The sequence below is a fragment of the Pseudoliparis swirei genome, chromosome 23 (genome assembly GCF_029220125.1).
Source record: "Pseudoliparis swirei isolate HS2019 ecotype Mariana Trench chromosome 23, NWPU_hadal_v1, whole genome shotgun sequence".
Classification (NCBI taxonomy): Eukaryota; Metazoa; Chordata; class Actinopteri; order Perciformes; family Liparidae; genus Pseudoliparis; species Pseudoliparis swirei.
This window is the reverse complement of record NC_079410.1, coordinates 23,755,136-23,782,259: the sequence shown is the minus strand read 5'-3', so window position 1 is coordinate 23,782,259 and position 27,124 is coordinate 23,755,136. Positions and strand designations below refer to the sequence as shown.

Here is a 27,124-nt window from a genome sequence, read left to right as displayed (position 1 = left end):
GTTGTGGATGACGAGCATGCAGCTACCGCACAAAGCAGCACTAGTCCTGTTCTTTAGTGAATGGAGGGTCAAACAGCTTTGTGTGGAGGAAGGAGACACGTGGAGGACACTTGTGTTTCCAGATGTTCCATGAGAGGACTCTGTTCTCTCCATGCTCGTGCTTCAGACCTGCATGGTGGTGAAAGTGAAACTGTGGATCGAAGCTTTGGGAAGGCACATCATGATTTGGTTAGGTTTGGGAACTGATCGTGGTTTTGATTTAAATAAGTATGTTTATGACATAACTTAAGTTACTTTCCATGAGTAAAATATGTACATTACGGAACCAGTATGGTCAAATAAGTCTCACAGAACATGAACAGCGATCTCCTGGGTGAATGTTGTGTTTGTCCCAGCCCGTCCTCCTTCTGTCTTTACACTAAGTCACCTGACTTCCTCCTTTGCTGAGGTCATCGTTACTCCGGCCACTAGAGGTCGCCGTTGCCTTCTTGTATTCGATGATCATCCGTGTGAATATAAAATAACTGGTGGTTCTGAGGCTGGTGACGTGTCCTCTCGTATTACCTGATTATTGTTTGTGCTTAAGTGAGAGTTTCATTAAGTAATCTCCATAAAATAAAATAAAAGGTTGTATCCAAGGGAAGTCTTCTCCGTCAGGCCTCGTCTTCATCGTGGCTGCCGGGCCTCCAGCCGCTGGAGCTGTATTGTATGAAGGAGGTCAGAAGTTTGACCCTCTGTGCCTTGGTTCTGCATCACGCGTGATGAAAATACAAATGTCCCTCTCCGGCTCCATCGTAGACAGTTAAGACTCAGGGACGGGTAGCGCTCACTCAGACAGCTTCAGAGCCCGGTTGACTCAGTTTATTAAGGACATTTACAAACTGTAATTTTAGAAAGTCTGGACAGCAAAACACCAAATGACTTTGTTTGTTGGCGTATTGGACACAAAGCCCATTGGTGGACAGAAGTCTTCCTGCTGCCTCCCTCAGTGCCGCCGCCTCCTGCACCGCGACGGGAATGTAAATGTTCCTGCGTTGAACAGCTGCATCACCTGCGTAGCCCAGCAGCTAATGGCAGCTAACGGGCAGCTAACCAAGGAGACTTTGGGTCTTGGGTTTGACTCAGTCAGGTTGGGTCTTGAAGGTGCCGCCCAGGTCCAGGTCTTCTGGTTCAGCTCATGCAGACCTTCATGTTGTCACTATGACTGAGCTCGTTATCACGACTAAAGACAAAACCTTGGAGAACACTTTTTCCGGGAGAGACAAACCGTGTATTAATGTGTTCTATATTTTTCTAAATAAACCGACATTGTGGTTTATACATTTTATTATGTACGCTTTTTTTACAGTGGCATGACAAAATGTCCCCTGTGAAAAGGGCTATGGGCGACTGGTGGAGCAGGAGGACTTCATCCTGTCACCGCTCAGTGAAGCTCAGCTGGTGAATGAAGATGAGATGTCTTTGACAGGAACCAGGTCGACTGCTTCCTGTAACTACTGTCATAATCCTGAGTGAGAGGCGACTCCATGGGAACATGTTAGCAGTCACAGTGTGAAGTAATAGTGGAGGTCAGTATGAACATCATCAGGTTTAGTTTTGGTCAGCTTCTTCCTTTTTCTAAAGTAATGTCTCAGCTCACTGGTTCCCCTGAAGCCTCCGTCACCAGAGACACCACCCTGCAGCCACGAGTCACTCTGATGCCAGCGCTTCACTGTGTGCACCGCCCTCCTGTATGTTATACTCAGCATGTACTCATTGCTCCTCTATGATTAATGCCTTTGTTTTTATAGTATTGATGATACACATGTTAACACTGTTGATTTACAAATAAATACTTGTCACCTTCTCCATCCAGTGTGAAGTCATTGTGATGAACCGGCTGCTGCAGGCAGCACCTCTGAAGGGTAGCTCCAACTCACGATGAGCCAACTGATCGGGTTGTCTGGTGGGTTTAGTCTTCATATCCCTGGAGCTCTTCTCTTGTCATGCAGGGCGGGGCGGGCTATTCATTATCAATAAGAGAGGTGGTGCAGTGGTTGTAAAGAAGCACCAATGGCAGCAAGGTGCAGAAACATTGAGGACTCTTCTGCTCCCTTGAGACACGCCGTGGTCAACCGATTGGAGCACAACTTTGGACTTGGCCCAGACCGAAATGAGTTCATCGACTGGTGTGAGGCATCAGATCTGGATCTGAACATATCCAAGGCCAACGAGCGGAACTTTCTTTAAATCGGATGGTTTTAGAAGTGAACACAACACACTATCCAAGATCAGAGGGAAAGAGACCCAGGTGGTAATTGAGTACCTTCTTGACCACCAACTCTCCGTGGGTCAATGAGCCAAGGCCATCTTTAAAAAGGAGCACATGTATGCTTTGTTGACACTTTAGGTACATTTACAGACAACCCCTTCTGGTTGAAGATCCAGATCAGAACCGAAGATTCAGAAGTAACTCATTCATATGACAATAGCCACTTAACAAGCCGTACAGGACGATGAGTCACAGCAGGCCAGAAGGACCCACATGCAGACTCAGAGGGAGGCTGACGCGATGAAGGGTCTGATAACACTCCCAGGAGTGAGTCCAGAAGGTGGCATACCTGTGTATGTAGCTGCGTACACGTCCACCTCCTCCAGGGTTCCCAAAGTCGTTCCCTGTCTCCAAGACAAAGATATCGCAAATCTCAACAGAATTTTGGGAAATTCGCAAAATAAAAATGACCACATGCTTGTTTTTTAAGAGTTGTTTCAATGAGGTGAGAAGTAGAGGAAGTCAACAGTACTTCAATCAGGAAAGACGATGAATAATTAATAGTTAATATTTATTACAACGCAGCGTGATATGAACATCGGTTATGCTGAATTACTTTGGCGATTGAACTCGGCGGGGGGATTGAGGTCGCCCTGAGCGGCACTGACGCATCGCTCTTCGAACTAAAAACCATGGACGTAATCAACTGGTCCTTAAACGCAATTGACACCATCTTCTCGACGAGAAGCTCGGGTTCGGGGGAACCTGCCTGTCCTGCTGGGACGAATGTTGCTGGATACACGATGGACGTGGCAGTGGCGGGTCTTGTGCCTAGCACCACTCTCCGTGGAGGACGTAGAAGAAATCTACCTATTCGGAACTATGATTACAGGATTTCTGCTGTTTGGATTTGGCGCTGCCCTGGCTTATCGGAAAATTAAGGAAACGGTGACAGCTGTAAAAAGCCCCCTAAGGCTGCCCGACATGATTGACGCGTTGGGTAGAGTTGTTGGCACTCAGACTGTGGCATTAAACCGCCAGAATGATAACATCGTGGAGAAGCTGACGGCTCTGCAAATGAAAGTGGATCGATTTGAAATCCTATTGGCAAACGGGAGGAAGATGGAGGAATAGTGGTTGCGCAAAATTGAAATGCAGCTACTGGAAGACCAAACAATCCCAATCTTATCTGCTTTGGCTCCCTTACCAGGTCGGGCCTTGGCCAAGGCTGGTACTGGAACAACAACTCCCGAAGATCACTGAAACGAGAATCTCTCATTCCCTTCCCCCTATCCACAGACACCTGTGGTTGTTTTCTCCCCAGGACCCTTCAAGGCTATCGCCATGGCAACGACCATCTTGCGGACTGAGAACTTTGTCTGTTGTGGCCTGGGGGAGGACGACATAACAGGCCACGCTCACACGAACTTAACATACACTGAAATGCATTCACTACCCCCCTCCCCCATCCCACGCCTTCGTCTGCTTCGTCCCCCCAGTGTGACAGGACGGGGCCTGTGATCGGCGCTGTAATGGCTGAAGGACCGGGCTGGCTGCTTGTCGGTGCTGGTCACCTCCTGCCCCCAATGGCTGGGCTTAGATCACCCAGTCTTTGGCTTACCTCCCCTCCCCCCTTCCTACTCGTTGCAATTTATGTTTAAGATGTATGTGCTTATGTGCTAAGGTGTTTTTTTCCTGCTCCCACACTGTACCCCTAGGGGCATAGTCGGGGGGTTGTTTTTTTCTCGCCTCTCTTCCCTCATGTTATGCTGTAATCTTCCATCCCCTTTCTTTTCAATTTCGTTGCTTCTGTACCTGTACTCTATGCAATGACAATAAAACCCATATCATCATCATCATATCATATCATAAATGATGAGTCCAAACACTGGTGGTAGTGGCTGGAGGTTCTGCTGGAGTCGTCTGGAGATGCGATGGGTTGCTGAGTCTGAGGAGGCGGATGGTGCTGGGGAGGCGGAGGGTCGTATGGAAGCAGCAGCAGGCACTACAGGCAGGGAAAAGGTACATTTAAGTGAGATAGCAGCAGCTGATAGGCTAGCTCGGAGGGCGTGCCTCTGCGCCATTGGCTCGGCGCTGGCTGTTGATCAGCTGAGGGACTCTTGACGCCTCTGACAGTGACAGCCGGTGTAGGATATGGGCTTCTGGTAAGAAGCCATGCATGTGGGGCCTGAGAGCCTGGAGAGGGGAAGGTCTTCCTGTCTGACCTTACACTAGAGCTTCATAACACAACCCGTAACACGATGATGTCATGAAGGAATTGGTGAAAAACAATGTGGAACACTGTATATCGATATGACTTTGTATTAATGTGAGGAAGCTTACATCAGACCTGTGGTGAGGAAACAACATGGCGTCACTTCAGCGGAGGGAGGGAGAGGTTCTTGTGTCGCACATAGGTGGGCCAGTAGGCCAGAGGGTCAGAGGGCCAGAGGTCCAGAGGGCCAGTAGGCCAGTGGACCAGAGGTCCAGAGGGCCAGTAGGCCAGAGGTCCAGTGGTCCAGAGGTCCAGAGGGCCAGTAGGCCAGAGGTCCAGTGGTCCAGAGGTCCAGAGGGCCAGTGGTCCAGAGGTCCAGAGGTCCAGTAGGCCAGAGGTCCAGAGGGCCAGTGGACCAGAGGTCCAGAGGGCCAGAGGTCCAGAGGTCCAGAGGTCCAGTGGACCAGAGGTCCAGTAGGCCAGTGGTCCAGAGGTCCAGAGGGCCAGTAGGCCAGAGGTCCAGAGGGCCAGTAGGCCAGTGGTCCAGAGGTCCAGAGGGCCAGTAGGCCAGAGGTCCAGTGGTCCAGAGGTCCAGAGGGCCAGTAGGCCAGTGGACCAGAGGTCCAGAGGGCCAGTAGGCCAGAGGTCCAGAGGTCCAGTAGGCCAGAGGTCCAGTAGGCCAGTGGTCCAGAGGTCCAGAGGTCCAGAGGTCCAGTAGGCCAGTGGACCAGAGTTCCAGAGTGTCATGATCTGGAGTTTGTGTCTCGTTTTGTGTCTTGTTTTGAAGTCCTTGTGTCGTCTCCCTGTGATTGGCTGCCCTGGCCCTGATTGTTTCCTTCTGTGTGATTGCTGGCCCCGCCCTCATTGTGTTCACCTGTGTCTCGTTCCCCGTTGTCCAATCACCTCCGCCTGCCTGTGTATGTAAACCCTGTTCGTCTCATTCCCAGTGTGGCTTCGTACTGTTTGGTCCGCGTTTTTCTCGTTCCTGTCTGGTCTGTGATTTTTGGAATTAAATAATAGTTTGTGCAGTAATGTCGGCATTTGGGTCCTGCTTTTTGAGTCGTGACAGAACGAAGCCACCAATAATGGACCCAGCCTTCAGTTTCCGCTGCACGGTTCCTGCCTGGCCAGCTAACGCTCATGTTCTTCTCGAGGAGATGTGGGAGTCCCTCCGGGCCCTGTAGTCAATGTTGGCGGTTCCTGTCCCCGGTGTTCTATCACCGGTTCCAGTCCATGATGTTCCAGTCCCCGGTGTTCCGTCACCGGCTCCTGTCCCCGGTGTTCCGCCGCCTCCAGCCCCCGATGTTCCATCACTGACTCCTGTCCCCGGTGTATTCCAGTCCCCGGTGTTCCGTCACCGGCTCCTGTCCCCGGTGTTCCATCTCCGGTTCCAGTCCACGATGTTCCGGTTCCAGTCCCCAGTGTTCCGTCACTAGCTCCTGTCCCCGGTGTTCCGCCTCCAGCCCCCGATGTTCCAGCCCCCGGAGTTCAATAGGGAGGAACTCTGCGTTGGGTGGGAGGAGTCAAATAAAGAGACTTTCACCCAGGAGACCGCTGTTTGTGTCGCGAGTCAACGGCGACTTATTTTAACTTTCTTTTGTTACGTAACTTACGGACTCTGCGAATGTCAGTGACGTAACTAACGTTGATTTTTAAACTGAAACTTTTCCTAAACCTAACCATGTGTTGCCTGAACCTCCAACAGATTAGCTTTGGAAGAGTAAACATAAAGAACCAGGAGACCTCCTGTGGAGCTGGACACAAAGGTTTATTCTGAAAAGACACGATAGTTTGAAGTGGAGGCTGCACAGAGCTACCGCTAAAGCTAGCTGGCTCAACACTCTGCTGGAGTCTTGAATGAGCTTCCAGAGTTCCTCGTCCTCAGAGCTCTCTCCCTTGTGTCATGACAGTGTAAACATTGCTCAGCAATGGCCGAGGTGAATCTCACACGTCCTGCTCTCCTGTGTCTCTCTGTGTTTCCTCATTCGGCCAGAGAGGAAACATAACTCGTCTCCCCTGTTATTCTTTATGATGGATCACAAACCAGGTCAAATCGACTCTTGTGCATTATTGTGTAGCTGTTACTGGTCACTGGTGTGTAAAGAGTGTGTGTGTCATTTCATTTTGGGGTCTGAAATGTCAGAAAATAAAAATAATAATACAAAATAAAGAAACAGCAATCAAAGCAAATTCAGGCCAAAATGTGAAGCAAGTTCCATAAAATGAATCATTTGAAGAATGTCTCTTCAATAAATAAACCACACGAGTAAGACACAAATTAATTTAAATAGATAAATAAATAAATATACTTATGTACAATGAAGAGATTCAGAGCTACCTGTAAGAAACACGGCTGAAGCATGCATGGTCTGCCAGCGCTCCGGTTCTCAGCAGACAGATTCCATCCCTCCTGCAGATGCATTTGGCACAACCCAACACTGCTGCATGGCCCCTAGGGGCCGCAGCACGCCACGACGCGAGGACCTCAGACAGACACATTGTTGGGGTTCCCTTTGGAACATCAACCACTTATTTCCATATTAAATACATACTTTGGTTTATGGGAAACTATTTCCCCTCCGTACCCAGAGTCAGATGTTGTATCAGCAGTGTAACGGCATGTTGGATACCTAGCGTAGCTTAGCGTAGCTTAGCGTAGCTTAGCTCAGTTGATGGGCCTGCAGCTCGATGTGCCACTTCAAGCACATCCATGTGGTCACGAAGTGCCGCTCCGCCGGCTGCTGCTCGGGCCACGCAGTGGAAGGAGGTCGTGGCCTCCTCCCCACATGTTGGAGTCACATGCTCTTTGTTTGAAAGGCTCTCTGGTCTCGGTGGTGTCGGCCGTGTTCAGGACCACAACAGGAACAGCTGATCATGTTTCCCACCAGCTGTTCTTCGTTCTGGTGGAAGAGACATCTGCACACTTCCATGTCTGCGGCCCCCAGCAGAGTGAAGAGGAGCTCTCTCCTGGATGTCTCCTCTACCAGGTACCTCTGGAACCGGTTCTGAGGTCACCTGACACGGTGCGGCATCGTTCCACTGAAACCCGACACATGTGGATGGACCCAGCTGGCGGCTCATTGGACTGCCACCGCCAGCTTCCTGCTTCCTGGTCGTAAAACCAAAAGCTGGGGCAGTGGAGATGAATCTGATTGGTCATTACCTATTTATATATTTACCAATGATGCATATTTAATATGTTTTCTTTTGGCCATGAATTTTAACCTTGTACTCTTTGAAGGGGTCCCTCAGCGGGGGCAGCTTGCAGGAGCAGCGTCTGGTTGCTATGATACGGAATATCAACAAGTCAAAATGTCAGCAGGGGGTGGAGTTGTTGCTGAGGTTCTGGTTCTGGTTCTGGACAGACCTGCTTGTCTAAGTGGCGGATGAGATCTCGGGGGCCGGGAGCTTTGATTGATTCAGATCATCATTATTGGGTCCAGTGAGCCAATGAGGACGCCTCGGTGACGAGGACGTCAGCCGAGACGCGTCTGAATGTTACGGATTACGACTTCTTCACCGGAGCGAGGCCGACTGGTGAGAGAGGTCTTCAAATCAAGAAGTCCTAGCGGCCTGGTGAAGCTCGGAGGAGGCCGTAGCATGTTCTCATGTTAGCTCCGTTAGCTCCGTTAGCTTTGTTAGCTCCACCGTGTTGGAGCCGTGGACATGGAGAAGTTTAATACAAGTTTTTAGTGATGAAGGAGATCAGTTAAATGTCTGCTGGCTGCAGAGATGATGTTCTGTATGTTCTGTGTGTTCTGTGTGTTCTGTGTGTTCTGTATGTTCTGTGTGTTCTGTGTGTTCTGTATGTTCTGTGTGTTCTGTATGTTCTGTATGTTCTGTGTGTTCTGTGTGTTCTGTGTGTTCTGTATGTTCTGTGTGTTCTATATGTTCTGTGTGTTCTGTATGTTCTGTATGTTCTGTGTGTTCTGTATGTTCTGTGTGTTCTGTATGTTCTGTATGTTCTGTGTGTTCTGTGTGTTCTGGAGGGAAAGAGTCCAACACGTTAGCTAGAAGTTCGAGGTGTGCAGAGGGACAGGGGCTGCAGTGATGTGAGACTGCCACTGGGTGTACAGACTGAAAGGAGCTGATCCAAGACACCACGTAGTTGAGCTAAACTAAGCTAAGCTAAACTAAGCTAAATCTGGTCCGAAAACACAAAGTAGTGGCCTGTAGGGGCCTGTAGGGGCCTGTAGGTTCTGTAGGTTCTGTAGGTTCTGTAGTTCTGTAGTGTTCTGTAGGGGCCTGTAGTGGGTTGTAGTGGTGTACAGGGCTGCCTGATGGGACTGTAGGGACTGTAGGGGCCTGTAGGGGCCTGAAGTGGCCTGTAGGGGCCTGTAGTGGACTGTAGTGGCCTGTAGTGGACTGTAGGGGCCTGTAGGGGCCTGTAGTGGACTGTAGTGGCCTGTAGTGGACTGTAGGGGCCTGTAGTGGACTGTAGTGGCCTGTAGTGGACTGTAGGGGCCTGTAGTGGCCTGTAGGGGCCTGTAGTGGACTGTAGTGGACTGTAGGGGCCTGTAGGGGCCTGTAGTGGACTGTAGTGGCCTGTAGTGGACTGTAGGGGCCTGTAGGGGCCTGTAGTGGCCTGTAGTGGCCTGTAGGGGCCTGTAGTGGACTGTAGTGGCCTGTAGTGGCCTGTAGTGGCCTGTAGTGGACTGTAGTGGCCTGTAGTGGACTGTAGTGGCCTGTAGTGGCCTGTAGGGGCTTGTAGGGGCCTGTAGTGGCCTGTAGGGGCCTGTAGGTGACTGTAGTGGACTGTAGTGGCCTGTAGTGGACTGTAGTGGCCTGTAGTGGCCTGTAGGGGCTTGTAGTGGACTGTAGGGGCCTGTAGGGGCCTGTAGTGGCCTGTAGGGGCCTGTAGGTGACTGTAGTGGACTGTAGTGGCCTGTAGTGGACTGTAGTGGCCTGTAGGGGCTTGTAGTGGCCTGTAGGGGCTTGTAGTGGATTGTAGGGGCCTGTAGGGGCCTGTAGGGGCTTGTAGTGGATTGTAGGGGCCTGTAGGGGCTTGTAGTGGACTGTAGTGGCTTGTAGTGGACTGTAGTGGCCTGTAGTGGACTGTAGTGGCCTGTAGGGGCCTGAAGTGGCTTGTAGTGGCCTGTAGTGGCCTGTAGTGGACTGTAGGGGCCTGTAGGGGCCTGTAATGGCCTGTAGTGGACTGTAGTGGCCTGTAGGGGCCTGTAGTGGACTGTAGGGGCCTGTAGGGGCCTGTAGTGGACTGTAGTGGCCTGTAGTGGACTGTATGGGCCTGTAGGGGCCTGTAGTGGCCTGTAGGGGCCTGTAGGGGCCTGTAGTGGACTGTAGTGGCCTGTAGGGGCCTGTAGTGGCCTGTAGTGGCCTGTAGTGGACTGTAGGGGCCTGTAGGGGCCTGTAGGGGCCTGTAGGGGCCTGTAGTGGACTGTAGGGGCCTGTAGGGGCCTGTAGTGGCTTGTAGTGGACTGTAGGGGCCTGTAGTGGCCTGTAGGTGACTGTAGGGGCCTGTAGGGGCCTGTAGTGGACTGTAGTGGCCTGTAGGGGCCTGTAGGGGCCTGTAGTGGACTGTAGTGGCCTGTAGGGGCTTGTAGGGGCCTGTAGTGGCCTGTAGGGGCCTGTAGGGGCCTGTAGGTGACTGTAGTGGACTGTAGTGGCCTGTAGTGGACTGTAGGGGCCTGTAGGGGCCTGTAGTGGCCTGTAGGGGCCTGTAGTGGACTGTAGTGGCCTGTAGTGGACTGTAGTGGCCTGTAGTGGCCTGTAGTGGACTGTAGGGGCCTGTAGGGGCCTGTAATGGCCTGTAGTGGACTGTAGGGGCCTGTAGTGGCCTGTAGGGGCCTGAAGTGGCCTGTAGTGGACTGTAGTGGCCTGTAGTGGACTGTAGGGGCCTGTAGGGGCCTGTAGTGGACTGTAGTGGCCTGTAGTGGCCTGTAGTGGCCTGTAGGGGCTTGTAGTGGACTGTAGGGGCCTGTAGGGGCCTGTAGTGTAGGGTCCTGTAGGGGCCTGTAGTGGACTGTAGTGGCCTGTAGGGGCCTGTAGGGGCCTGTAGGGGACTGTAGGGGCCTGTAGTGGCCTGTAGGGTGACCTGTAGTGGCCTGTAGGGGCCTGGTGGACTGTAGTGGACTGTAGTGGACTGTAGTGGACTGTAGGGGCCTGTAGGGGCCTGTAGTGGACTGTAGTGGACTGTAGGGGCCTGTAGGGGCCTGTAGTGGACTGTAGTGGCCTGTAGGGGCTTGTAGGGGCCTGTAGGGGCCTGTAGGGGCCTGTAGGTGACTGTAGTGGACTGTAGTGGCCTGTAGTGGACTGTAGTGGCCTGTAGGGGCTTGTAGTGGATTGTAGGGGCCTGTAGGGGCCTGTAGTGGCCTGTAGTGGCCTGTAGGGGCTTGTAGTGGACTGTAGTGGCCTGTAGTGGACTGTAGTGGCCTGTAGTGGCCTGTAGTGGACTGTAGGGGCCTGTAGGGGCCTGTAATGGCCTGTAGTGGACTGTAGGGGCCTGTAGTGGCCTGTAGGGGCCTGTAGTGGACTGTAGTGGCCTGTAGTGGACTGTAGGGGCCTGTAGGGGCCTGTAGTGGACTGTAGTGGCCTGTAGTGGCCTGTAGGGGCTTGTAGTGGACTGTAGGGGCCTGTAGGGGCCTGTAGTGGACTGTAGTGGCCTGTAGGGGCTTGTAGTGGACTGTAGGGGCCTGTAGGGGCCTGTAGTGGACTGTAGTGGCCTGTAGGGGCCTGTAGGGGACTGTAGGGGCCTGTAGGGGTTTGTAGTGGACTGTAGGGGCCTGTAGTGGCCTGTAGTGGCCTATAGGGGCCTGTAGGGGCTTGTAGTGGACTGTAGTGGACTGTAGGGGCTTGTAGTGGACTGTAGTGGACTGTAGGGGCCTGTAGGGGCCTGTAGTGGACTGTAGGGGCCTGTAGGGGCCTGTAGGGGCCTGAAGTGGACTGTAGGGGACTGTAGTGGCCTGTAGGGGCCTGTAGTGGCTTGTAGTGGACTGTAGTGGACTGTAGGGGCCTGTAGGGGACTGTAGTGGACTGTAGGGGCCTGTAGGGGCCTGTAGGGGCCTGTAGTGGACTGTAGGGGCCTGTAGGGGCCTGTAGTGGCCTGTAGGGGCCTGAAGTGGACTGTAGGGGCCTGTAGCGGACTGTAGGGGCCTGTAGTGGCCTGTAGGGGCCTGTAGGGGCCTGTAGTGGCCTGTAGGGGCCTGTAGGGGCTTGTAGTGGACTGTAGGGGCCTGTAGGGGCCTGTAGGGGACTGTAGGGGCCTGTAGTGGCCTGTAGGGGCCTGTAGGGGCTTGTAGTGGACTGTAGGGGCCTGTAGGGGCCTGTAGGGGACTGTAGGGGCCTGTAGGGGCTTGTAGTGGACTGTAATGGCCTGTAGTGGCCTGTAGGGGCCTGTAGGGGCCTTGTAGTGGACTGTAGTGGCCTGTAGGGGCCTGTAGGGGCCTGTAGGGGCCTGTAGGGGCCTGTAGGGGCCTGTAGGGGACTGTAGGAGACTGTAGGAGACTGTAGTGGCCTGTAGGGGCCTGTAGGGGCCTGTAGTGGACTGTAGGGGACTGTAATGGCCTGTAGGGGCTTGTAGTGGACTGTAGTGGCCTGTAGGGGCCTGTAGTGGACTGTAGGGGACTGTAGGGGCCTGCTCTGGTATAAAATACTGAAATCACACGCCTCCTTTACCCACAATACATTAGCAGCTTCAGAACCTCAACATCACGCGTTTCTCTCCATATTTAAAAGATGAGAACCCCCCCCCTGAAGGACACGCCTCCTGGGCCCACTGGCTCTACAACTCAGTCCTCAGCTCGTCCTCCACGGCGGGAAATTAAACATGTGTACAAAAGAGTTTGGAGAGGAGAGGACATGAGGACACGAGGACACGAGGACACGAGGGTATGAGGACACAAGGACATCAACGCACAGCCTAAACCACATGGTCCAAAGGTTCTGCTCCTGGCCCGTATGCACACGGACAGGGACAAGGTTTCCCACAAAGGCGGGAACCTGTGAGAGAGAGAGGGAGAGGAGAGAGAGAGGGAGAGAGGAGAGGTCCATCCTCTCTCCCTCTCCCTCTCTCTCTCCCTCTCTCTCTCTCTCTCTCTCTCTCTCTCTCTCTCTCTCTCCCTCTCTCTCTCTCTCTCTCTCTCTCTCTCTCTCTCTCTCTCTCTCTCTCTCTCTGAACACTTTCATACCTTCTGGAAATAAACATCAGATCTATATTACAGTGATGGGAATAAAAGTTAACTTCTGATGGTCGGGATACACTGTGTGTGTGTGTGTGTCCCCCTTATGATGTGTCCCTTATGACGTGTCCCTTATGATGTGTCCTTATGATGTGTCCCTTATGATGTGTCCCTTATGACGTGTCCCTTATGATGTGTCCTTATGACGTGTCCCTTATGATGTGTCCCTTATGATGTGTCCCTTATGATGTGTCCTTATGATGTGTCCCTTATGATGTGTCCCTTATGATGTGTCCCTTATGACGTGTCCTTATGATGTGTCCCTTATGATGTGTCCCTTATGACGTGTCCCTTATGATGTGTCCTTATGACGTGTCCCTTATGATGTGTCCCTTATGACGTGTCCCTTATGATGTGTCCTTATGACGTGTCCCTTATGATGTGTCCTTATGACGTGTCCCTTATGATGTGTCCCTTATGACGTGTCCCTTATGATGTGTCCCTTATGACGTGTCCCTTATGACGTGTCCCTTATGACGTGTCCCTTATGACGTGTCCTTATGATGTGTCCCTTATGATGTGTCCCTTATGATGTGTCCTTATGACGTGTCCCTTATGATGTGTCCTTATGACGTGTCCTTATGATGTGTCCCTTATGACGTGTCCCTTATGATGTGTCCTTATGACGTGTCCCTTATGATGTGTCCTTATGATGTGTCCCTTATGATGTGTCCCTTATGATGTGTCCTTATGACGTGTCCCTTATGATGTGTCCCTTATGCGTGTCCTTATGATGTGTCCTTATGACGTGTCCTTATGACGTGTCCTTATGATGTGTCCTTATGACGTGTCCTTATAACGTGTCCCTTATGACGTGTCCCTTATAACATGTCCCTTATGACGTGTCCTTATGATGTGTCCCTTATGACGTGTCCTTTATAACGTGTCCTTATGACGTGTCCCTTATGACGTGTCCTTATGACGTGTCCTTATGATGTGTCCCTTATGACGTGTCCCTTATAACGTGTCCTTATGGACGTGTCCCTTATGACGTGTCCTTATGACGTGTCCTTATAACGTGTCCTTATAACGTGTCCTTATGGCGTGTCCCTTATGACGTGTCCCTTATAATATGTCCCTTATAACATGTCCCTTATGATGTGTCCCTTATGATATGTCCTTTATGACGTGTCCCTTATGTCGTGTCCCTTATGACATGTCCCTTATGATGTGACCCTTATGACGTGTCCCTTATGTGTCCTTATAACATGTCCCTTTGTGATGTCCCTTATGACGTGTCCCTTATAACGTGTCCCTTATGTGTCCCTTATGACGTGTCCCTTATAACGTGTCCCTTATGATGTGTCCCTTATGACGTGTCCCTTATAACGTGTCCCTTATGTGTCCCTTATGACATGTCCCTTATAACATGTCCCTTATGACGTGTCCCTTATGATGTTTCCCTTATGACGTGTCCCTTATGACGTGTCCCTTATAACGTGTCCCTTATGACGTGTCCCTGATGATGTGTCCCTTATGACATGTCCCTTATAACGTGTCCCTTATGACGTGTCCCTTATGACATGTCCCTTATGATGTGTCCTTATGATGTGTCCCTTATGATGTGTCCTTATGACGTGTCCCTTATGATGTGTCCTTATGACATGTCCCTTATGATGTGTCCTTATGACGTGTCCCTTATGATGTGTCCCTTATGACGTCCCTTATAACGTGTCCCTTATGACGTGTCCCTTATAACGTGTCCCTTATGATGTGTCCCTTATGACGTGTCCCTTATAACGTGTCCCTTATAACGTGTCCCTTATGACGTGTCCCTTATGACGTGTCCCTTATAACGTGTCCCTTATGACGTGTCCCTTATGACGTGTCCCTTATAACGTGTCCCTTATGATGTGTCCCTTATGACGTGTCCCTTATAACGTGTCCCTTATGACGTGTCCCTTATGATGTGTCCCTTATGATGTGTCCCTTATGACGTGTCCCTTATGACGTGTCCCTTATGACGTGTCCTTATAACGTGTCCCTTATGTGTCCCTTATGACGTGTCCCTTATAACGTGTCCCTTATGATGTGTCCTTATGACGTGTCCCTTATGATGTGTCCTTATGACGTGTCCCTTATGATGTGTCCTTATGACGTGTCCCTTATGATGTGTCCTTATGACGTGTCCCTTATGATGTGTCCCTTATGACGTGTCCCTTATGATGTGTCCTTATGATGTGTCCCTTATGATGTGTCCTTATGACGTGTCCCTTATGATGTGTCCTTATGATGTGTCCCTTATGATGTGTCCTTATGACGTGTCCCTTATGATGTGTCCTTATGATGTGTCCCTTATGATGTGTCCTTATGACGTGTCCCTTATGATGTGTCCTTATGACGTGTCCCTTATGATGTGTCCTTATGACGTGTCCCTTATGATGTGTCCCTTATGATGTGTCCCTTATGACGTGTCCCTTATAACGTGTCCCTTATGACGTGTCCCTTATGATGTGTCCCTTATGACGTGTCCCTTATAACGTGTCCCTTATGACGTGTCCCTTATGACGTGTCCCTTATGATGTGTCCTTATGACGTGTCCCTTATGATGTGTCCTTATGACGTGTCCCTTATGACGTGTCCCTTATAACGTGTCCCTTATGACGTGTCCCTTATGATGTGTCCTTATGACGTGTCCCTTATGATGTGTCCTTATGACGTGTCCCTTATGATGTGTCCCTTATGACGTGTCCCTTATAACGTGTCCCTTATGACGTGTCCCTTATAACGTGTCCCTTATGACGTGTCCCTTATGACGTGTCCCTTATGATGTGTCCCTTATGACGTGTCCCTTATGACGTGTCCCTTATGATGTGTCCTTATGACGTGTCCCTTATGACGTGTCCCTTATGACGTGTCCCTTATGATGTGTCCTTATGATGTGTCCTTATGATGTGTCCCTTATGATGTGTCCCTTATGATGTGTCCTTATGACGTGTCCCTTATGATGTGTCCTTATGACGTGTCCCTTATGATGTGTCCCTTATGATGTGTCCTTATGACGTGTCCCTTATGATGTGTCCTTATGATGTGTCCTTATGACGTGTCCCTTATAACGTGTCCTTATGTGTCCTTATGACGTGTCCTTATGATGTGTCCTTATGACGTGTCCCTTATGATGTGTCCTATGACGTGTCCTTATGATGTGTCCTATGACGTGTCCTTATGATGTGTCCTTATGACGTGTCCCTTATGATGTGTCCTTATGACGTGTCCCTTATGATGTGTCCTTATGATGTGTCCCTTATGATGTGTCCTTATGACGTGTCCCTTATGATGTGTCCTTATGACGTGTCCCTTATGATGTGTCCTTATGACGTGTCCCTTATGATGTGTCCTTATGATGTGTCCCTTATGACGTGTCCCTTATGTGTCCTTATGACGTGTCCCTTATGATGTGTCCTTATGATGTGTCCTTATGACGTGTCCCTTATGATGTGTCCTTATGACGTGTCCCTTATGATGTGTCCTTATGACGTGTCCCTTATGATGTGTCCCTTATGTGTCCTTATGATGTGTCCCTTATGATGTGTCCTTATGACGTGTCCCTTATGTGTCCTTATGACGTGTCCCTTATGATGTGTCCTTATGACGTGTCCTTATGATGTGTCCCTTATGACGTGTCCTTATGACGTGTCCTTATGACGTGTCCTTATGACGTGTCCCTTATGATGTGTCCTTATGATGTGTCCTTATGACGTGTCCCTTATGATGTGTCCTTATGACGTGTCCCTTATGATGTGTCCTTATGATGTGTCCTTATGACGTGTCCTTATGCGTGTCCCTTATGATGTGTCCTTATGACGTGTCCCTTATGACGTGTCCCTTATGACGTGTCCTTATGATGTGTCCTTATGACGTGTCCTTATGACGTGTCCTTATGACGTGTCCTTATGACGTGTCCTTATGACGTGTCCCTTATGTGTCCTTTGGTGACGTGTCCTTATGATGTGTCCTTATGACGTGTCCCTTATGATGTGTCTCTTATGACGTGTCCCTTATAACGTGTCCTTATGACGTGTCTCTTATAACGTGTCCTTATGGCGTGTCCTTATGATGTGTCCCTTATGATGTGTCCTTATGCGTGTCCTTATGTGTCCTTATGATGTGTCCCTTATGATGTGTCCTTATGGCGTGTCCTTATGATGTGTCCTTATAACGTGTCTTTATGACGTGTCCTTGACGTGTCCTTATAACGTGTCCTTTATGACGTGTCCTTATGACGTGTCCCTTATGGCGTGTCTGTCCTTTATGGCGTGTCCCTTATACGTGTCCCTTATGACGTGTCCCTTATGATGTGTCTTATGACGTGTCCTTATGTCTTATAACGTGTCCTTATGACGTGTCCTTATGACGTGTCCTTAACGTGTCGTGTCCTTATGACGTGTCCTTATAATATGTCCCTTATGGCGTGTCCCTTATGATGTCCTTATAACGTGTCTTATGACGTGTCCTTATGACATGTCCTTATGCGTGTCTCTTTGGCGTGTCTCTTTATATGTCCTTATGACGTGTCCCTTATGATGTGTCCTTATGCGTGTCTCTTATACGTGTCCTTTGCGACGTGTCCTTATAACGTGTCCCTTATGGCGTGTCCCTTATGACGTGTCCTTATGATGTTCTTATGACATGTCTCTTATAACGTGTCCTTATAATATGTCCCTTATGACATGTCCCTTATGATGTGTCCCTTATGACGTGTCCCTTATAATATGTCCCTTATAACATGTCCCTTATGATGTGTCCCTTATGACGTGTCCCTTATAACGTGTCCCTTATGTGTCCCTTATGACGTGTCCCTTATAACATGTCCCTTATGACGTGTCCCTTAAAACGTGTCCCTTATGACGTGTCCCTGATGATGTGTCCCTTATGACATGTCCCTTATAACGTGTCCCTTATGACGTGTCCTTATGACATGTCCCTTATGATGTGTCCCTTATGACGTGTCCCTTATGACATGTCCCTTATGATGTGTCCCTTATGACGTGTCCCTTATGACGTGTCCCTTATAACATGTCCCTTATGATGTGTCCCTTATAACATGTCCCTTATGACGTGTCCCTTATGACGTGTCCCTTATGATGTTTCCCTTATGACGTGTCCCTTATGACGTGTCCTTATGATGTCCCTTATGACGTGTCCCTTATGATGTGTCCCTTATGACATGTCCCTTATAACATGTCCCTTATGACGTGTCCCTTGTGTCCCTTATGATGTGTCCCTTATAACATGTCCCTTATGACGTGTCCCTTATGACGTGTCCCTTATAACATGTCCCTTATGATGTGTCCCTTATGACGTGTCCCTTATAATGTCCCTTATGACGTGTCCCTTATGACATGTCCCTTATGATGTGTCCCTTATGACGTGTCCCCTTATGATGTGTCCTTATGACGTGTCCCTTATGATGTGTCCCTTATGATGTGTCCTTATGACGTGTCCCTTATGATGTGTCCTTATGATGTGTCCTTATGACGTGTCCCTTATAACGTGTCCCTTATGACGTGTCCTTATGATGTGTCCTTATGACGTGTCCTTATGATGTGTCCTTATGACGTGTCCCTTATGATGTCCTTATGACGTGTCCCTTATGATGTGTCCTTGACGTGTCCTTATGACGTGTCCTTATGACGTGTCCTTTATGATGTGTCCCTTATGACGTGTCCTTATGATGTGTCCTTATGACGTGTCCCTTATGATGTGTCCTTATGACGTGTCCTTATGACGTGTCCTTATGATGTCCTTATGACGTGTCCTTATGATGTGTCCTTATGACGTGTCCCTTATGACGTGTCCCTTATGATGTGTCCTTATGACGTGTCCCTTATAACGTGTCTCTTATGGCGTGTCCTTATAATATGTCCCTTATGACGTGTCCCTTATGATGTGTCCCTTATGGCGTGTCCTTATAACGTGTCCTTATGACGTGTCCCTTTATGACGTGTCTCTTATGACGTGTCCTTTGGCGTGTCCTTATAACGTGTCTCTTTATATGTGTCCTTATGATATGTCCTTATGACGTGTCCTTATAGCGTGTCCTTATAATATGTCTCTTATGACGTGTCCCTTATAGCGTGTCCTTATGATGTGTCCTTATAACATGTCCCTTATGACGTGTCTTATGACGTGTCCTTTATGATGTCCTTATGATGTCCTTATGACGTGTCCTTATAACATGTCCTTATGACGTGTCCTTATGATGTCCCTTATGATGTCCTTATAATATGTCCCTTATGACGTGTCCCTTTGCGTCCTTATGATGTGTCTTATAATATGTGTCCTTATGACGTGTTCCTTGCGTGTCCCTTATGATGTGTCCTTATGATGTGTCCCTTATGACATGTCCCTTATGACGTGTCACTTATGACGTGTCCCTTATGACGTGTCCTTATGACGTGTCCTTATGACGTGTCCCTTTATGATGTGTCCCTTATGATGTGTCCCTTATGACGTGTCCCTTATGACGTGTCCCTTATGATGTGTCCCTTATGACGTGTCCCTTATGATGTGTCCCTTATAACATGTCCCTTATGACGTGTCCCTTATAACATGTCCCTTATGACGTGTCCCTTGTGTCCCTTATGACGTGTCCCTTATGACGTGTTCTTATGACGTGTCCCTTATGATGTCCTTATGACGTGTCCCTTATGATGTCCTTGCGACGTGTCCCTTATGACGTGTCCTTATGCGTGTCCCTTGACGTGTCCCTTATGATGTGTCCTATGATGTGTCCCTTATGACGTGTCCTTGCGATGTGTCCTTATGACGTGTCCTTATGACGTGTCCCTTATGACGTGTCCCTTATGATGTGTCCCTTATGATGTGTCCCTTATGACGTGTCCCTTATGACGTGTCCCTTATGACGTGTCCCTTATGATGTGTCCTTATAATGTGTCTCTTATGACGTGTCCCTTTGCGATGTGTCTTATAGTGTCCTTGATGTGTCCTTATACGTGTCTCTTATGACGTGTCCCTTATGATGTGTCTCTTATGACGTGTCCTTATGATGTCCCTTATGACGTGTCCCTTATGACGTGTCCCTTATGATGTGTCCCTTATGACGTGTCCTTATGACGTGTCCCTTATGATGTGTCCCTTATGACGTGTCCCTTATGTGTCCTTATGATGTGTCTCTTATGACGTGTCCCTTATGACGTGTCTCTTACGACGTGTCCCTTATGATGTGTCCCTTATGACATGTCCCTTTGCGTGTCCTTATGGCGTGTCCTTATGATGTGTCCCTTATGACGTGTCTCTTATGACGTGTCCCTTATGACGTGTCCCTTATGACGTGTCCCTTATGATGTGTCCTTATGACGTGTCCCTTATGATGTGTCCTTATGACGTGTCCCTTATGACGTGTCCCTTATGACGTGTCCCTTATGACGTGTCCCTTATGTGTCCCTTATGACGTGTCCCTTATGACGTGTCCCTTATGACGTGTCCCTTATGATGTGTCCTTATAATGTGTCTCTTATGACGTGTCCCTTATGATGTGTCTCTTATGACGTGTCCCTTATGATGTGTCCCTTATGACGTGTCCCTTATGATGTGTCCTTATGATGTGTCTCTTATGATGTGTCTCTTATGACGTGTCCCTTATGACGTGTCCCTTATGACGTGTCCCTTATGATGTGTCCTTATGATGTGTCCCTTATGACGTGTCTCTTATGACGTGTCCCTTATGACGTGTCCCTTATGACGTGTCCCTTATGATGTGTCCCTTATGACGTGTCCTTATGATGTGTCTCTTATGACGTGTCCCTTATGATGTGTCCCTTATGACGTGTCCCTTATGACGTGTCTCTTATGACGTGTCCCTTATGATGTGTCCCTTATGACGTGTCCCTTATAACATGTCCCTTATGACGTGTCCCTTATGACGTGTCCCTTATGACGTGTCCCTTATGACGTGTCCCTTATAACGTGTCCCTTATGACGTGTCCCTGATGATGTGTCCCTTATGACCTGTCCCTTATAACATGTCCCTTATGACGTGTCCCTTATGACGTGTCCCTTATGATGTTTCCCTTATGACGTGTCCCTTATGACGTGTCCCTTATAACATGTCCCTTATGTCCTTATGATGTGTCCCTTATGACGTGTCCTTATGACGTGTCCCTTATGATGTGTCCTTATGACGTGTCCCTTATGACGTGTCCCTTATGACGTGTCCCTTATGACGTGTCCCTTATGACGTGTCCCTTATGATGTGTCCCTTATGACGTGTCCCTTATAACGTGTCCCTTATGACGTGTCCCTTATGACGTGTCCCTTATGATGTGTCCTTATGACGTGTCCCTTATGATGTGTCCTTATGATGTGTCCCTTATGATGTGTCCTTATGACGTGTCCTTATGATGTGTCCTTATGACATGTCCCTTATGATGTCCCTTATGACGTGTCCTTATGATGTGTCCTTATACGTGTCCCTTACGACGTGTCCCTTACGACGTGTCCCTTATGACGTGTACCTTGTGATGTGTCCCTTATGACGTGTCCTTATGATGTGTCTCTTATGACGTGTCTCTTATGACGTGTCCCTTATGACGTGTCCCTTATAACATGTCCCTTATGACGTGTCCCTTATAACGTGTCCCTTATGACGTGTCCCTTATAACGTGTCCCTTATGACGTGTCTTATGATGTGTCCCTTATGACATGTCCCTTATAACGTGTCCCTTATGACGTGTCCCTTATGACGTGTCCCTTATGACATGTCCCTTATGATGTGTCCCTTATGACGTGTCCCTTATGATGTGTCCTTACGACGTGTCCCTTATAACGTGTCCCTTATAACGTGTCCTTATGCGTGTCCTTATGACGTGTCCCTTATGTGTCCTTATGACGTGTCCTTGTCCCTTATGGCGTGTCCCTTATGATGTGTCCTTATGGCGTGTCCCTTTATAACGTGTCCCTTATGGCGTGTCCTTATGGCGTGTCCCTTATGATGTCCTTATGACGTGTCCTTATAATGTGTCCTTGGCGTGTCCCTTATGTGTCCTTATGACGTGTCCCTTATGATGTGTCCTTATGACGTGTCCCTTATAACGTGTCCCTTATGACGTGTCCCTTATGACGTGTCCCTTATGACGTGTCCCTTATAACATGTCCCTTATGACGTGTCCTTATGATGTGTCCCTTATGATGTGTCCCTTATGATGTGTCCTTATGATGTCCTTATGATGTGTCCCTTATGACGTGTCCTTATGGCGTGTCCTTATGTGTCCCATGACGTGTCCCTTATAACGTGTCCTTATGATGTGTCCTTATAGCGTGTCCTTATGATGTGTCCTTATGATGTGTCCCTTATGATGTGTCCTTATGATGTCCCTTATGATGTGTCCTTATGGCGTGTCCCTTATGACGTGTCCTTATGATGTGTCCCTTATGATGTGTCCTTATGACGTGTCCCTTATGATGTGTCCTTATGACGTGTCCCTTATGATGTGTCCTTATGACGTGTCCCTTATGATGTGTCCTTATGATGTGTCCTTATGATGTGTCCTTATGACGTGTCCCTTATGACGTGTCCCTTATGATGTGTCCCTTATGACGTGTCCTTATGACGTGTCCCTTATGATGTGTCCTTATGACGTGTCCCTTATGTGTCCTTATAACATGTCCCTTATGACGTGTCCCTTATGACGTGTCCCTTATGACGTGTCCCTTATAACGTGTCCCTTATGATGTGTCCCTTATGATGTGTCCTTATGACGTGTCCCTTATGATGTGTCCTTATGATGTGTCCTTATGACGTGTCCCTTATGATGTGTCCTTATGACGTGTCCCTTATGATGTCCCTTATGACGTGTCCCTTATGTGTCCTTTATGGCGTGTCCCTATGACGTGTCCCTTGGCGTGTCCCTTTATGCGTGTCCCTTATGGCGTGTCCCTTATAACGTGTCCCTTATGACGTGTCCTTATGATGTCCCGACGTGTCCTTATAACGTGTCCTGTAGCGTGTCCTTATGATGTGTCCCTTATGACGTGTCCTTATGATGTGTCCTTATGACGTGTCCCTTATGATGTGTCCTTATGATGTGTCCTTATGACGTGTCCCTTATGACATGTCCTTATGATGTGTCCTTATGACGTGTCCCTTATGATGTGTCCTTATGTGTCCCTTATGCTGTGTCCTTGTCCCGTGTGCCTTATGATGTGTCCTTATGTGTCCCTTATGATGTGTCCTTATGACGTGTCCCTTATGATGTGTCCTTATGACGTGTCCCTTATGATGTGTCCTTATGACGTGTCCCTTATGATGTGTCCTTATGATGTGTCCCTTATGATGTGTCCTTATGACGTGTCCCTTATGATGTGTCCTTATGATGTGTCCTTATGACGTGTCCCTTATGATGTGTCCTTATGATGTGTCCCTTATGATGTGTCCTTATGACGTGTCCCTTATGATGTGTCCTTATGACGTGTCCCTTATGATGTGTCCCTTATGACGTGTCCCTTATGATGTGTCCTTATGACGTGTCCCTTATGACGTGTCCCTTATAACGTGTCCCTTATGATGTGTCCCTTATGACGTGTCCCTTATGACGTGTCCCTTATGATGTGTCCTTATGACGTGTCCCTTATGATGTGTCCCTTATGACGTGTCCCTTATAACGTGTCCCTTATGACGTGTCCCTTATGACGTGTCCCTTATGACGTGTCCCTTATAACGTGTCCCTTATGACGTGTCCCTTATGACGTGTCCCTTACGACGTGTCCTTATGACGTGTCCTTATGCGTGTCCTTATGACGTGTCCCTTATAACGTGTCCTTATGACGTGTCCCTTACGACGTGTCCCTTATAACGTGTCCCTTATGACGTGTCCCTTATAACATGTCCCTTATGACGTGTCCCTTATAACGTGTCCCTTATAACGTGTCCCTTATGACGTGTCCCTTATAACATGTCCCTTATGACGTGTCCTTATGGCGTGTCCCTTATGATGTGTCCTTATAACGTGTCCCTTATGGCGTGTCCCTTATGTGTCCTTATGACGTGTCCTTATGACGTGTCCCTTATGTGTCCTATGACGTGTCCCTTGATGTGTCCTTATGACGTGTCCTTATGATGTGTCCTTATGACGTGTCCTTATGATGTGTCCTTATGGCGTGTCCCTTATAACGTGTCCCTTATGTGTCCCTTATGATGTGTCCCTTATGATGTGTCCTTATGATGTGTCCCTTATGACGTGTCCTTATGATGTCCCTTATGGCGTGTCCTTAAACGTGTCCTTATGATGTCCTTATGATGTGTCCTTATGACGTGTCCTTATAACATGTCCCTTATGATGTCCTTATGATGTGTCCTTATGACGTGTCCCTTATAACGTGTCTCTTATGACGTGTCCTTATGATGTGTCCCTTATGACGTGTCCCTTATAGCGTGTCCCTTATGACGTCCTTTATGTGTCCTTGGCGTGTCCCTTATGACGTGTCCCTTATAATGTCCTTATGATGTGTCCCTTGCGACGTGTCCCTTATAATGTTTCCTTGCGACGTGTCCTTATGACGTGTCCCTTATGACGTGTCCCTTATGGCGTGTCCCTTATAATGTGTCCCTTATGGCGTGTCCCTTATGACGTGTCCCTATGACGTGTCCCTTATGATGTGTCCTTGCGACGTGTCCCTTATAACGTGTCCCTTATGACGTGTCCTTATGATGTCCTTATGACGTGTCCCTTATTATGTCCCTTATAACGTGTCCTTATGAGCGTGTCCCTTATAACGTGTCCCTTATGACGTGTCCTTATGCGTGTCCTTATGACGTGTCCTTGTGTCTTATGATGTGTCCTTATGACGTGTCCCTTATGTGTCCCTTATGATGTGTCCTTATGACGTGTGTCCCTTATGATGTGTCCCTTATGACGTGTCCTTATGATGTGTCCTTATGACGTGTCCCTTATGATGTGTCCTTATGACGTGTCCTTATGATGTGTCCTTATGATGTGTCCCTTATGATGTGTCCTTATTGTGTCCTTATGACGTGTCCCTTGATGGCGTGTCCCTTATGACGTGTCCTTATGACGTGTCCCTTATGATGTGTCCTTATGACGTGTCCCTTGCGCGTGTCCTTATGACGTGTCCCTTATGATGTGTCCTTATGGCGTGTCCCTTATGATGTGTCCCTTATGACGTGTCCTTATGACGTGTCCCTTATGATGTGTCCCTTATGACGTGTCCTTATAACGTGTCCTCTGGCGACGTGTCCCTTATGGCGTGTCCCTTATGACGTGTCCCTTGACGTGTCCTTAACGTGTCCCTGACGTGTCCCTTATGATGTGTCCCTTATGACGTGTCCCTTATAACGGTGTCCCTTATGATGTGTCCTTATAACATGTCCTTATGACGTGTCCCTTATAACGTGTCCTTATGGCGTGTCCCTTATGTGTCCCTTTATAACGTGTCCCTTATGCGTGTCCCTTATGGCGTGTCCCTTATGGCGTGTCCCTTATATGACGTGTCCTTATAACGTGTCCCTTATGACGTGTCCTTATGTCTTTGTCCCTTATGACGTGTCCCTTATAGCGTGTCCTTATAATGTCCTTATGATGTGTCCTTATGACGTGTCCCTTATAACGTGTCCTTATGACGTGTCCCTTATGATGTGTCCCTTATGACGTGTCCTTGCATGTCCCTTATGACGTGTCCCTTATGACGTGTCCCTTATGACGTGTCCTTATGATGTGTCCTTATGACGTGTCCTTATAGTGTCCCTTATGGCGTGTCCTTATGATGTGTCCCTTATGATGTGTCCTTATGACGTGTCCTTATGATGTGTCCCTTATGACGTGTCCTTATAATGTCCCTTATGATGTGTCCCTTATGACGTGTCCTTATGCGTGTGTCCCTTATAACGTGTCCCTTATGGCGTGTCCCTTATGACGTGTCCTTATATGTGTCCTTATGACGTGTCCTTGCGACGTGTCCCTTATGATGTCGCGTGTCCTTATGACGTGTCCTTATGGCGTGTCCTTATGATGTGTCCCTTATGACGTGTCCCTTATAACATGTCCCTTATGACGTGTCCCTTATAACATGTCCCTTATGACGTGTCCCTTATGATGTGTCCCTTATGACGTGTCCCTTATAACATGTCCCTTATGACGTGTCCCTTATAACATGTCCCTTATGACGTGTCCTTATGACGTGTCCTTATGACATGTCCTCTTATGACGTGTCCCTTATATGTCCTTATGATGTGTCCTTATGGCGTGTCCCTTATAAGTGTCCTTATGACGTGTCCCTTATGATGTGTCCTTATAACATGTCCCTTATGACGTGTCGCCTTATGACGTGTCCCTTATGTGTCCCTTATGACGTGTCCCTTATAACGTGTCCTTATGACGTGTCCCTTATGACATGTCCTTATGCGTGTCCTTATAACATGTCCTTATGATGTCCTTATGACGTGTCTTATAGCGTGTCCTGTGATATAGCGTGTCCCTTATGATGTGTCCTTATAATGTGTCTTTATGACGTGTCCCTTGGCGTGTCCCTTATGATGTGTCCTTATGACGTGTCCTTATGATGTGTCCTTATGACGTGTCCTTATAACGTGTCCTTATGACGTGTCCTTATGACGTGTCCTTATGATGTGTCCTTTGATGTGTCCTTATGACGTGTCCCTTATGGCGTGTCCTTATGATGTGTCCTTATGACATGTCCCTTATGATGTGTCCTTATGGCGTGTCCCTTATGATGTGTCCCTTATGGCGTGTCGTGTCCCTTATGACGTGTCCCTTATGGCGTGTCCTTATGATGTGTCCTTATGGCGTGTCTCTTATGACGTGTCCCTTATGTGTCCCTTATGATGTGTCCCTTATGGCGTGTCCCTTATGTGTCCTTATGACGTGTCCTTATGACGTGTCCCTTGCGTGTCCCTTATGATGTGTCCCTTATGGCGTGTCCCTTATGACGTGTCCTTATGACGTGTCCCTTATGATGTGTCCTTTACGTGTCTCTTGATGTGTCCCTTATGACGTGTCCCTTATAGCGTGTCTCTTATGACGTGTCCCTTATGATGTGTCCTTATGACGTGTCCCTTATATGATGTCCCTTATGACGTGTCCCTTATGATGTGTCCTTATGACGTGTCCTTATGATGTGTCCTTAGCGTGTCTCTTATGACGTGTCCCTCCTTATGTGTCCTTATGATGTGACGTGTCTTATGGCGTGTCCTTATGATGTGTCCCTTATGGCGTGTCCTATGATGTCCCTTATGATGTCTCTTATGACGTGTCCCTTATGACGTGTCCTTATGATGTGTCCTTATGATGTGTCCCTTATGACGTGTCCTATGATGTGTCCTTATGATGTGTCCCTTATGATGTGTCTCTTATGACGTGTCCTTATGTCCTTATGACGTGTCCCTTATGTGTGCTTATGATGTGTCCTTATGATGTGTCCGTGTCCCTTATGATGTGTCCCTTATGACGTGTCCTTATGATGTGTCCT

At 48.6% G+C, this 27,124-nt stretch overlaps 1 protein-coding gene across 2 annotated transcripts in view; it reads right to left on the bottom strand.

The window, feature by feature from the left end:
• Positions 1–3,529: 3,529 nt before the first annotated feature.
• Positions 3,530–27,124, bottom strand: part of LOC130189057 (F-box/LRR-repeat protein 16-like) — a 32,342-nt gene continuing 8,747 nt past the window's right edge. For both annotated transcript variants that reach the window (XM_056407696.1, XM_056407697.1), the window contains exon 4: positions 3,530–4,256. In XM_056407696.1, the coding sequence (XP_056263671.1) occupies positions 4,118–4,256 (139 nt within the window). In that variant the 3' untranslated portion in view covers positions 3,530–4,117. The remainder of the gene's footprint in view (positions 4,257–27,124) is intronic.